This window comes from Dendrobates tinctorius, unplaced genomic scaffold (genome assembly GCF_039654945.1).
Source record: "Dendrobates tinctorius isolate UK_male_01 unplaced genomic scaffold, ASM3965494v1 ptg000073l, whole genome shotgun sequence".
In the NCBI taxonomy this organism is placed as follows: Eukaryota; Metazoa; Chordata; class Amphibia; order Anura; family Dendrobatidae; genus Dendrobates; species Dendrobates tinctorius.
This window is the reverse complement of record NW_027361741.1, coordinates 16553035-16565483: the sequence shown is the minus strand read 5'-3', so window position 1 is coordinate 16565483 and position 12449 is coordinate 16553035. Positions and strand designations below refer to the sequence as shown.

General features: G+C 41.9%; 1 protein-coding gene across 3 annotated transcripts in view; it reads left to right on the top strand.

Moving 5' to 3' along the window:
• HPS4 (HPS4 biogenesis of lysosomal organelles complex 3 subunit 2) overlaps positions 1-12449 on the top strand; it is a 71973-nt gene that overhangs the window by 514 nt on the left and 59010 nt on the right. Inside the window, exons 1-3 of one of the 3 annotated variants that reach the window (XM_073582667.1) lie at positions 465-887; positions 2705-2829; positions 5816-5906. In XM_073582667.1, the coding sequence (XP_073438768.1) occupies positions 2789-2829; positions 5816-5906 (132 nt within the window). In that variant the 5' untranslated portion in view covers positions 465-887; positions 2705-2788. Of the gene's footprint in view, positions 1-464; positions 888-2704; positions 2830-5815; positions 5907-12449 lie in introns of those variants that run through there. The other 2 variants (XM_073582665.1, XM_073582666.1) reach the window with 2 other exon arrangements.

Here is a 12449-nt window from a genome sequence, read left to right as displayed (position 1 = left end):
ACATGAGTGACGGATGTGAGGCGTCCCTGTCACACGGGAAAGACCTGCCCCCTGACAAATATCGGGCATGTCTGACAAAGTTCACAACGCTTCTTTCTGCGGTGGAAGGGACACGAAATAAAGAGCCACCGTGACAGAATGCAGCCTTAGTGCTGCACAAGGTGGCTGTAAACGCCTGGGGGGTGACAGGTTCCCGTAGTACAAATGTGACATCATGGGCTGTGTCACAGAGGAGCGGTTACTATGTCTTAATAAACTGGAATGGCGTCTAGAATGAACGAGAGACAGTGACTATATACTGTATATCCCCTTCATAATACAGCATGAACGGATCAGGATCGTGCTCCACCTAGTGGTCACTTGTATGAACATCTAAGTGGTTGGGATGGGTTGTGCTCCACCTAGTGGTCACTTGTATGAACATCTAAGTGTATGGGATGGGTTGTGCTCCACCTAGTGGTCACTTGTATGAACATCTAAGTGTATGGGATGGGTTGTGCTCCACCTAGTGGTCACTTGTATGAACATCTAAGTGTATGGGATGGGTTGTGCTCCACCTAGTGGTCACTTGTATGAACATCTAAGTGTATGGGATGGGTTGTGCTCCACCTAGTGGTCACTTGTATGAACATCTAAGTGTATGGGATGGGTTGTGCTCCACCTAGTGGTCACTTGTATGAACATCTAAGTGTATGGGATGGGTTGTGCTCCACCTAGTGGTCACTTGTATGAACATCTAAGTGTATGGAAAGGATTGTGCTCCCTCTAGTGGGGACTTCTCAGTTTGGCTGCTGGAGGGAGAAATCACGAGCGGCGTCTTGTGATCAGCTTATCCTTTTCCATCATTCCCTGCATCCTCCAGGGCTGTGGCTGCTTCTGAGAGAGAGGTGGGTAGAAAATGCTCCTACATATCAGTACTTATGTGTTCTATTTCTTGCTGAGGGTTTCATGGCGTTGCACTGTTAGAATGAGGAGCATTATGTCACAGAAGTGACGGGGGTTCATGCCTGCGAGTGTTATCCATGGGAGATTCCACATATACTTGTCACCATATGCACAATGGGGGCATCTGTGCTATTCTGCCATTTCTGACAAGATGCTGTCGCCTGTGTCCGCCATTGTGCAATCTTATACGCAGTCAGGAATGCCTGTCAGTGAGTAGCTCACATTTGGGGGAAACCTTCGTGTTTCTCTCCAGAGGCTGCAGCCAGCACTGACCCCCTGAAGCAGGGGCGAAACGGTGACCACAATTCCCAGACGAGTTGGGCCGCCAAAATTATTTGCGCGACTTGCCGTCACGTGACAGAACTGATTTTGCAGTGATAAAAATAAAAAAGTAGCTAAATCCCACACAAGCTGCAGGCACATGGGACGTGCATAGAAGTGAATAAGGTGCAATGACCAGCAATAGAAAATCCGACAGTGTGTGACACCATAGCAAGTGATTAGATGCGACACACCTGTATCCAGAGGGTCCAGAAATGTGAAGCCTCTATTCTTGTATCCAGTCATTGGCGCCTTTCACCCCAGCATAACATGGAAGCAGCCAGCTGAGAGTCCAGGGTGGGCTGCGGGAGATCGCTCGCTGCCGTGCTGTGGGTTCAGTCATTACACGTGTGTAACCGCAGTCCATGGGCGCTTTGTAGTCCAATAATTCAGGGTTTTCAATATATACTGTATATTATGCCTGAAAAACTCACCCAGTTTGCTAAGGCTGAGTTCACACCATGGATATTTGGTTGGTATTTTCCACAGCTTCTTACAGTGCCTGAAAAGTGTGTTAAATGATTCTCCTCCACCTGCTGCGTTCTCTTTATTCCAACAGAATCCGCACAGAAATGGACTTTTGTTGCATTTTGTGTGTTTTTTTTTTTTCTATTTGCAGAATACCAATCTCTGTTGTAGAAATGCAGATCTTACTCGTTCCTTTCAGTGGGGATCCTAACTCTGCGGTTAGCTTGGCATTGTTCTATTGCATTTTTTGTTTTTGCACCTTTCCAGAACAAAACAAAAAAAAAAAAATCCTAAAAAGGCATTAATAAAGTGTGGAAAATCCCAGTCTAATGGTGTGCTCAAAAAGATGTTTGATAGGAAATCAAGCAATACGTGGTGTAAAGCTCCACCAGACCGTCTAACGAATGCACCATTTCTTAGCCAGCGTGGTGATAGTGGTGCATTTTAGGGCTGTGTAGCCTGTGTATTGTGTAACTTCCACTGGATGATCTTTAAAGGGAGCCTGTCACTGTCACCGACACTATAATTTATGGATATAGTGGTAACCCGCAGGGAAATAGCTTTTAAATGACGGCTACAGGTAGAAAATGCAGATGTGTTCTCCCTGCAGCCGCTTGCCTCCAGTCATCAGAGCAGCGCTCCTTCAGGTGTTAGGCCATGTTTTTTATTAGTATGAAATACAATCCCTATAAAAAGTTAATTTTATGTTCACTGTTCCGTTAGGCCATGTTCACACAATGTTTTTTGGAGCGGGCCCACTTTGAAAGCTGCCTGAAAAAGCGTTCAGATCGGAGATATGCATTTCTATGTAAAGATAACTTGCTGCTTATATGTTCAGGATTTTGAACATTTTTTAACCAGTTCAGGTTTCGTACTTTCACTTGTGTCCGATCCATAACCGTTGCCTATATAGGTTTATGTTTGGTCTACTCCTCCTAACTGCTGCATATTCTTCTGGGTTTTTTGCCAGGTATCTTGGAGACCAGTAGATTTTCGGGATATGAGGATGTGCAGTAATTATTGCATGGGGATGGAATAATTCTGTGTGAACTCGATGGCATCTCCCTTTTTTTCCGATCCCAAGCCGGTGTCATGGTAAGTTAATAGTATCTATGATGTATGTGCATCCCACTGTGGATTAGAAGAATATTAGACACTGAGGATAATTAACAATGTTGTAATATAGTACCTTGATATCTCCATGAAAGCGGATCTTCCCAGACGTCAGTGAAAACAGGTGAGGGTGCACATTTTACAGTCTTCACACGGATAAATAACCCTGCTTGAAAATTTGGACACAGTGTGCACCAGATTTCCAGTGTGACCCCTGGCGTCTAAGAATGATGAATCCCGCAGATTTAGTAGTTGCTGGGGTAATGTGGCATACATACGGTGCACAGCATATGCAGATAGATGTCTCTGTGGGAGGATCCCCCCCCCCCCGTGGAAGTAAAAGGCACAGTGGCATGTATTAATGAGCTTGACAATCTGCGAAATGTGCATGTTACCTGTGCAAGTGAAGCGGACACGTAGTTGCCGGTTGCACGCTGCCTGTCATGACCCCCCCCGATACGCGTTTCGCTAGTGCTTCTTCCTGAGAAAAATGATGCATAGCAGAGCGCACATTCGCCCTTGTATTCAATGGCCCCATCAGCGCATACGTCCAAATCACGTTTTTGGGGGGGTTCATTAAGCCCCAACGGAGCCATCGAACAGGTGCCCAAATGCAGTGTTAAGGCACCCTTAAATGGTTATGGTTGGTTAACAAAATTATGTTTATTACAATGCCAGTGTATAATACAGTTGTGGCCAAAAGTATTGACACCCCTGCAATTCTGTCAGATAATACTCGGTTTCTTCCTGAAAATGATTGCAAACACAAATTCTTTGGTATTGATATCTTCATTTAATTTGTCTTAAATTAAAAAACACAAAAGAGAATGAAGCAAAAAGCAAAACATTGATCATTTCACACAAAACTCCAAAAATGGGCCAGACAAAAGTATTGGCACCCTCAGCCTAATACTTGGTTGCACAACCTTTAGCCAAAATAACTGCGACCAACCGCTTCCAGTAACCATCAATGAGTTTCTTACAATGCTCTGCTGGAATTTTAGACCATTCTTCTTTGGCAAACTGCTCCAGGTCCCTGATATTTGAAGGGTGCCTTCTCCAAACTGCCATTTTGAGATCTCTCCACAGGTGTTCTATGGGATTCAGGTCTGGACTCATTGCTGGCCACCTTAGAAGTCTTTCTCTCAAACCATTTTCTAGTGCTTTTTGGAGTGTGTTTTGGGTCATTGTCCTGCTGGAAGACCCATGACCTCTGAGGGAGACCCAGCTTTCTCACACTGGGCCCTACATTATGCTGCAAAATTTGTTGGTAGTCTTCAGACTTCATAATGCCATGCACACGGTCAAGCAGTCCAGTGCCAGAGGCAGCAAAGCAACCCCAAAACATCAGGGAACCTCCGCCATGTTTGACTGTAGGGACCGTGTTCTTTTCTTTGTATGCCTTTTTTTTCTCCTGTAAACTCTGTTGATGCCTTTGCCCAATAAGCTCTACTTTTGTCTCATCTGACCAGAGAACATTCTTCCAAAACGTTTTAGGCTTTTTCAGGTAAGTTTTGGCAAACTCCAGCCTGGCTTTTTTTATGTCTCGGGGTAAGAAGTGGGGTCTTCCTGGGTTTCCTACCATACAGTCCCTTTTCATTCAGACGCCGACGGATAGTACGGGTTGACACTGTTGTACCCTCGGACTGCAGGGCAGCTTGAACTTGTTTGGATGTTAGTCGAGGTTCTTTATCCAACATCCGCACAATCTTGCGTTGAAATCTCTTGTCAATTTTTCTTTTCCGTCCACATCTAGGGAGGTTAGCCACAGTGCCATGGGCTTTAAACTTCTTGATGACACTGTGCACGGTAGACACAGGAACATTCAGGTCTTTGGAGATGGACTTGTAGCCTTGAGATTGCTCATGCTTCCTCACAATTTGGTTTCTCAAGTCCTCAGACAGTTCTTTGGTCTTCTTTCTTTTCTCCATGCTCAATGTGGTACACACAAGGACACAGGACAGAGGTTGAGTCAACTTTAATCCATGTCAACTGGCTGCAAGTGTGATTTTAGTTATTGCCAACACCTGTTAGGTGCCACAGGTAAGTTACAGGTGCTGTTAATTACACAAATTAGAGACGCATCACATGATTTTTCGAACAGTGCCAATACTTTTGTCCTCCCTCTTTTTTATGTTTGGTGTGGAATTATATCCTATTTGGCTTTAGGACAATTCTTTGTGTTTTTTCATTTAAGACAAATTAAATGAAGATAATAATACCAAAGAATTTGTGTTTGCAATCATTTTCCGGAAGAAACTGAGTATTATCTGACAAAATTGCAGGGGTGTCAATACTTTTGGCCACAACTGTGTGTGGAGAGATCGATATATGTTTAACTTTTTTTTATTGTGAAATATTGCCAGAGTAATGCAAGCCTCATACTACCTGTGACATCTCTGGGACTTTTTTGATTAGTGCATGAATTATGTCATACTGGGCCTACTAATCAGAAGAGGCACCATGGATGTCACAAGTAGCAGGAGATTTGCAAGGCCCTGGTCCAGGAGCCACGTACTGTTGGTAGTAGGGAACGGAAGCCTGGAGCATATTGTGGTGGCAATTTCAGCCTTTACAGTATGTGCCTCCTGCTCCCAGCGATATGATTGATGTGCTTCCAGTGTATTGGTCGGAGGAAACAACATATTGCGGTTTTATCTGAACCACAGGTACAGTATAAAGGATATGCTGGGAGATTTTGCAGACATAAATGTTTGATGCTTCAGAGAGTAAAAACCCATTGCCAGAGCATGCTGTGCTGTAGTCCCATAGACTCTTCAGTGATGTAGTTAGACAGTAGCATTTTTGATCTAAATAAGTGTTGTTAAATTCTTCCCCCAATATATGTCTACTTATATAGAACTCCACCTTCTGACCATTGTTAAAGGCAATCTACATTTAAAATGCCATATGAGCTTTTTTATGCAAAAAATAAAACTAAATCTTTACAATGTTTATTTATATGCAGGATGAATTATTTTTTTCTCTATGATGGATCAAAGGTAAAGGGAGAAGCTGACCCCACTAGGGATGGAATTAGTTACTTCTATCCACCTCAGGTAATTATCTGATTAGATAATTTATGCTTAAACGGAACTTCTCATCAGAAAGTGTATAAAAGGGTTTTGGTTTAAAATAATTTTGTTAATGTTTTTTTTTCAAAATTTCCAGGTCAGTATCTATAAAAATTAAACACATCTTGCAAGTTTCACAATGGCCACTAAGACCCCGTTAACATACTATTCTTTTTTTTTTTTTTTAGAATACGTGCCTTTTTAGTCTATGGCCCTTTTACAGGACTATTAGCTTTTTGTAGACAGATGGTCCACATAATGCATGCTGATATGTAGACCCAACTCCCCTGTATAAGTGGATGGATCCATGAAAAAAACAGTCCAAGGGTCTTATTTATCCTGGTTGCATCTGTGTGCTGTTCATTTTTCATAGACTTAGATGCTTAGGAACCTCCATTTGTTTTTTTTCTCATGTAAGAAACATGGCAGACAATCAAATAATAAAGACTGTCATATGGACCAGAAATGGGTGACTATTGAATCCAGCTCACTGATGAAAATGTGATCACTTTTGTGTACAAGAAAAAACTGAAGTGTGAATTCAGCCTAATCGTCATACTAGACTCATGCTTCCTGTGTTCTGGAGAAAACAATTCAATTCACGTGTCTCATTATCACAGTGAGGATTTCAGTGAAAAGTAACACAGTAGATAGTGACAGGTCACTTCCTCCCCCTCTTTTCAGGATGATCATCGCCCTGAAAATGTGTGTGTGTGTGTGTGTATATGTATGTGTGTGTATGTGTGTATATATACTGTATATGTATTTGTATATATAATATTTTTTTTTTTTAATTACAAATAATCTGTCAGTAGGACGAACCCTTCTATGCCATCTATATGAGTATGCAAGTCGTAGGAAGTAGAATAAAATGAAAGCTGATACCTTGATATCTGTGATCCGACGTCTTCTTAAGAAAAACATGGATTTCTCTGGAATATGTAAATGATCTGTTAAGATCTATGGTCTGGACACAGATCTCCCTGCTAATTTGCCTCCAGAGCTTATTGTAAATGAAAAGGGGCATTACCTGTGTGAGACATGTAGGTCAGGAGAGCAGACTGTCAGTCAATATATGTCTCACACTGGTAATGCTTCGTTTCATTTAACCACTTTCCGACAGCCCTCTGTAGATAAACACCGGCGCTTGCTGGGCTTTGTGCAGCGCCAAGGTTTTTCAACGGTCGGCAGGGGCGCTGCAATTTCAATGCAGAGCGATGGCTCTGGGCAAGTGAATTCATCGGGACCTGATTGGAGTTCCCAGTGATAACCCTTTGCTATCTTGCAGATGCCATAATCATAGCAATTGTGGCATTTAGAATATCGTGATAGGGAGAGTGCTCCTTCTCTTACCTCTCCAACGCCCCTGTGAAGTGATCACGGGGGAGCCGAGAGTTGTCATGGCCTCCGAAGGTCACATGATGACCTCCGGGTCTGCCAGTGACAGTGGCCTGTTAGACTAACAGGCAATCTGCCAGAAAAGCTGACAGGTCTCATGCATTCCAGTACATGTGTATTGCAATGCATGAGACCAGTGATCAGAAAAATAAAAATTTAAGTCCCATACAGGGACTAAGTAAAAGTGTGCAAAATACAAGCCACCATACAGCTCCATCAGCGGAAAGATAGTTATCGCTCTCAGAAGAGTGATATGCAAAAATCATTTTTTTTTTCTATAAGATAGTTTTTATTGTGTAAAAGTGCCAAAACAAAAAATAATATAAATGTAGTATTACCGTAGTCATACTGACCTGAAGAATAAAGCTACCTTGTCAATTTTACCACATGATAAACACCATAAAAAAAAGCTAAAATACAATTCCTGAATTGCTGGTTTTTGTTAATTCTGCCTCCCAAAAATCTGAATAAAAAGGGATCAAAACATGTTATGCGCCTGAAAATGGTACCAATAAAAACGCTAACTCATCCCACAAAAAACAAGCCCTTACATGACTGTGGGCCAAAATATGGAAAAATTATAACTCTTAAAATATGACTGCAAAAACGTTGTTTTTTGTATAAATAGCATCTTTTAGTGTGTGACAGTAGTCAAACATAAAAAAAGAAAATGAATCTGGTATCGATGTAATCGCTCCGACCCGAAGGATAAAGTCGCCTAATCACTAATAACGCACAAGGAACGGCATAAAAAATAAAAGAAATTCTTCACATGCTGTTGATTTGTTCTTTCTGCCTCCCAAAGATTGCACTAAGGCTGGTTTCACATTATCGTTTGTGTGCGTAGCGTTTGATCCGCATAGATCCGCATGCGTCATGCGTACATATATTTAGCATGGTGTACACAGGGACATGCGGTGTGCGGTGGTGTCCGTCAAATGCAAAATGTTGCATTTTTTGAAGCGTCAAGAATCTGTCAAGTATGCACAGGCATGAGGATGAGTGCGTCAAAAAAACGCATTGGTACGCAAGGACATGCGTACGCATGTGTTTGATACACATGCGTTCTTCAAAATGTAAATAGAAATCCCATGAGACGCCCATTTTTGTCTGGTGTCATATCTAGTGCATCCGCATAAACAACGCATGCACACGCAGCGTTTTTTCCCATCATGCGTAAGATGATGTGCATAAAAAACACTGCGTAAACATTCGTTTTGCATGCGTTTGCGCATGCGGATGATGCACTGCGGACTCAAACGCTAATGTGAACCTAGCCTAAGGCTTGACGCACATTTATCCTGCACTCTATGCTGAGTGCTTACACCAGGGTTTCCATGTAAATCTCTGAAATCCGTGATTCAGATGGAACCCTTGGCGGAAGATTGCAGATGTAGGCACTGTGGACACTGTGTGCTCTATGTTCCAGCGGTATCTGTCTTTAGGCATGCATAAAAGCGTGGTTGACCATAGTTTTGGGCACTTCTGAAAAGGAGGACACCGCTGAACAGAGTCCAGAGTAACTCATTATAATGAATGGATTCATCTGAATCATGCCACTTTGAGATATAGATGGAAACCCAGATGTAAGTGCTCAGTGTAGAGTACCGGATAAATGTAATCCAAAACATGTAAAATGTTCCCAATAAAAGCTTCAACTCCCACGAAAAAAAAAGGAAGTCCCCACTCAGGTCTATCATCTGTTAACGGAAATATAGGGGGCTTCCACATTACTGGTAGCACAAAGGCTTTGACTCCTTGCCACCCAAATGAAATCCAGTGAATTCTGCGCTCCCAAATGGAGTCCGCAAACTATTCTGCGATAATTTATTCTCCAAGAGTCAGATAGTGCTCCTTCCCTCCCGAGTCTCACCATGTGGCTAAGTGGTACTGTACATTCACATATGGGGTATTGCCACACTCAGCAGAAATTGTTAGACAAATTTTAATGCCTTTTTACTCAGTAATTTCCTATGTGAAAATGTAAAATCTGTGGATGACTTTTTTTTTTTTTTTTTGTGGTAAAAATGTGATTATATTTTTCTTCACAACCAAATGGTTTAAAATTCTGTGACCCACTTGTGGTGTCAATATAATCTGTGCACCCCTAGATGCATTCATTGAGAGGTGTAGTTTGTCAAATGGGTCACTTATAGGGGTTTCTGCTGTTCTGGCACCTCAGGGGCTCTGCCAATTTGACATGACACCTGCAACCCATAACTGCAAAATCTGCCCTATAATACGGTGCGCCTTCCCTTCTGAGCTTTGAACTGTTCCTCAAAAGCAGTTTTCAACCACTTATGGGGTTTTGGCGCATTCAGGAGAAATTGTACTGTTCCTTTTCTCCTATTACCCCTTTTGAAAATTATAAACTTTGGGGTCAAAGCAACATTTTATTACCTTGAGGGGTGCAGTTTTTAGAGTGGTTTCACTTTTGAGTATTTTCTGTCATATAGGCCCCCAAAGTCACTTGATGCGGTCCTTAAAAAACTGAATTTTTGTAAATTTTGTTGGAGAAATTTCTGTTCAATTTTTTTACCCATCTAACTACCTATTTTTTTTTTTTTATGTTTCAAAAATTGTGCTGATGTAAAGTAGACGTGGGAAAAGTATTTTGTTAACTATTTTGTGGGGCATAAAAATTAAAAGTTTGAAAATTGCAACATTTTCCAAACTTTCACCAGATTTCCAGTATTTTCAGAAATGAACGCAATTCGTATCTAACAAATTTTACCACTATCATGAAGGACGATATGTCCCAAAAAACAATCCCTGAATTACTCTGATCCACTGAAGAGTTCCAGTGTTATTACCTCATAATGGGATAGTGGTCAGAATTGTAAACTTTGGCCTGGTCACGAAGGCGAAAAGAGGCCCTGGCCCGAAAGGATTAAAATAGTCTCTGGAGGCAGATTCTCAAGGAGATCCATGTCCGGCCCTTAAATCTTAACAGCTCGTTTACATATTAAGAAAAGCGTGGATTTCACGGGAATAGGATATTAGATTGCTGATATCATGACCGTACAGGCGGTTGATCTTACTGACAGATTCCCTTGACAAAAAAATGGCGGCGAACTTGTCTTCACATGAACCCAATACATAGTTGTGTTCATTAGACAAGGAATTCCCAGATAGTTGTCGGCGCTTCCATCAGAAAATTCTCATGGATGTAAAATATAATCATTTATTTAGGTGTTACAATTTTATCCTGTAACTCCTAAATAAGTGATTATATTTTACATGCTCGAGAATCTTGTGACGGAAGCGCCGACAACTAACTGGGTTTTCCTTGTCTACTGATTGCTTTCACCACGGTCGTTTAAAGCCTTCCGTGAGCCGAGTTGGTCGAGCTGCAGTCCGCCTCCTCGGGATTCCTGCGGGATCCTGCTTATGCCTCCTTTCACTTGTTTCTGGCGAATGCAACTATTATAGCATGCAATTTAGAAACAAGTTATTACTACACTTAGATCGTGCGCGGCGCCTGTTCCCCTTTATTTTTTTCTTATTTCTAAGGGTCAGTTGGATTTATATATAGTTGTGTTCATGAAAGACTTACAGACTGCACATATGCTAAGTATTTGCAGCAGAACAATTTGCTGCAATTACTGATGCGTTGGCAGGAAAAATGCTGTGTAAACTTCCCTTGTTTTTGCATGCGTTTAGAAAAAAAAATGCTTTTTCCATTTAGAAGAATCCGTGAAAAACGCCAAAACCATTGACATTCTGTATACGTGAAAATGCTTCAGATATGCAAGAAAGAAATATGCAAGTGCGTGTGATTTCGGAAAACTTGATGACTGCTGGGACAGTAAAGTGCTGCATTTTTTTTTTCAGAAAAAACATGCAGGGAAAATATAGTGGGTACGGAAAGTATTCAGACCCCTTTAAATTTTTCACTCTTTGTTTCATTGCAGCCATTTGGTAAATTCAAAAAAGTTCATTTTTTTCCTCATTAATGTACACTCTGCACCCCATCTTGACTGAATAGAAAAAAACAGAAATGTAGAATTTTTTGCAAATTTATTAAAGAAAAACTGAAATATCACATGGTCATAAGTATTCAGACCCTTTGCTCAGTATTGAGTAGAAGCACCCTTTTGAGCTAGTACAACCATGAGTCTTCTTGGGAATGATGCAACAAGTTTTTCACACCTGGATTTGGGGATCCTCTGCCATTCTTCCTTGCAGATCCACTCCAATTCCGTCAGGTTGGATGGTGAACGTTGGTGGACAGCTATTTTCAGGTCTCTCCAGAGATGCTCAATTGGGTTTAGGTTAGGGCTCTGGCTTGACCAGTCAAGAATAGTCAGAGTTGTTCTGAAGCCATTCCTTTGTTATTTTAGCTGTGTGCTTAGGGTCATTGTCTTGTTGGAAGGTGAACCTTTGGCAAAATCTGAGGTCCAGAGCACTCTGGAACAGGTTTTCATCCAGGATATCTCTGTACTTTGCCGCATTCATGTTTCCTTCAATTGCAACCAGTCGTCCTGTCCCTGCAGCTGAAAAACACCCCCATAGCACGATGCCATCACCACCATGTTTCACCGTTGGGATTGTATTGGGCAGGTGATGAGCAGTACCTGATTTTAGAATTATCACCAAAAAGTTCTATCTTCGTCTCATCAGACCAGAGAATCTTATTTCTCATAGTCTGGGAGTCCTTCATGTGTTTTTTTTTTTTTTAGCAAACTCTGTGCGGGCTTTCATATGTCTGGCACTGAGGAGAGGCTTCCGTCTGGCCACTCTGCCATAAATGTCTGACTCGTGGGGTGCTGCAGTGATAGCTGACTTTGTGGAACTTTCTCCTATCTCGCTACTGTATCTGTGGAGCTCAGTCACAGGGATCATGGGGTTCTTCTTTACCTCTCTCACCAAGGCTCTTCTCCCACGATTGCTCAGTTTGGCTGGACGGCCAGGTCTAGGAAGACTTCTGGTGGTCCCAAACTTCTTCCATTTAAGAATTAGGGAGGCCACTGTGCTCTTAGGAACCTTGAATACTGCAGAAATTCTTTTGTAACCACAGTGCAATGAGTATAATATGTAATTATGGGAAAGTATGAAGCTGCCTGACAGCAAGGGCAATGTAGCAGTGTGAACAGTGTTATATGTGGGGGCATGCTATGAGGGGCGATC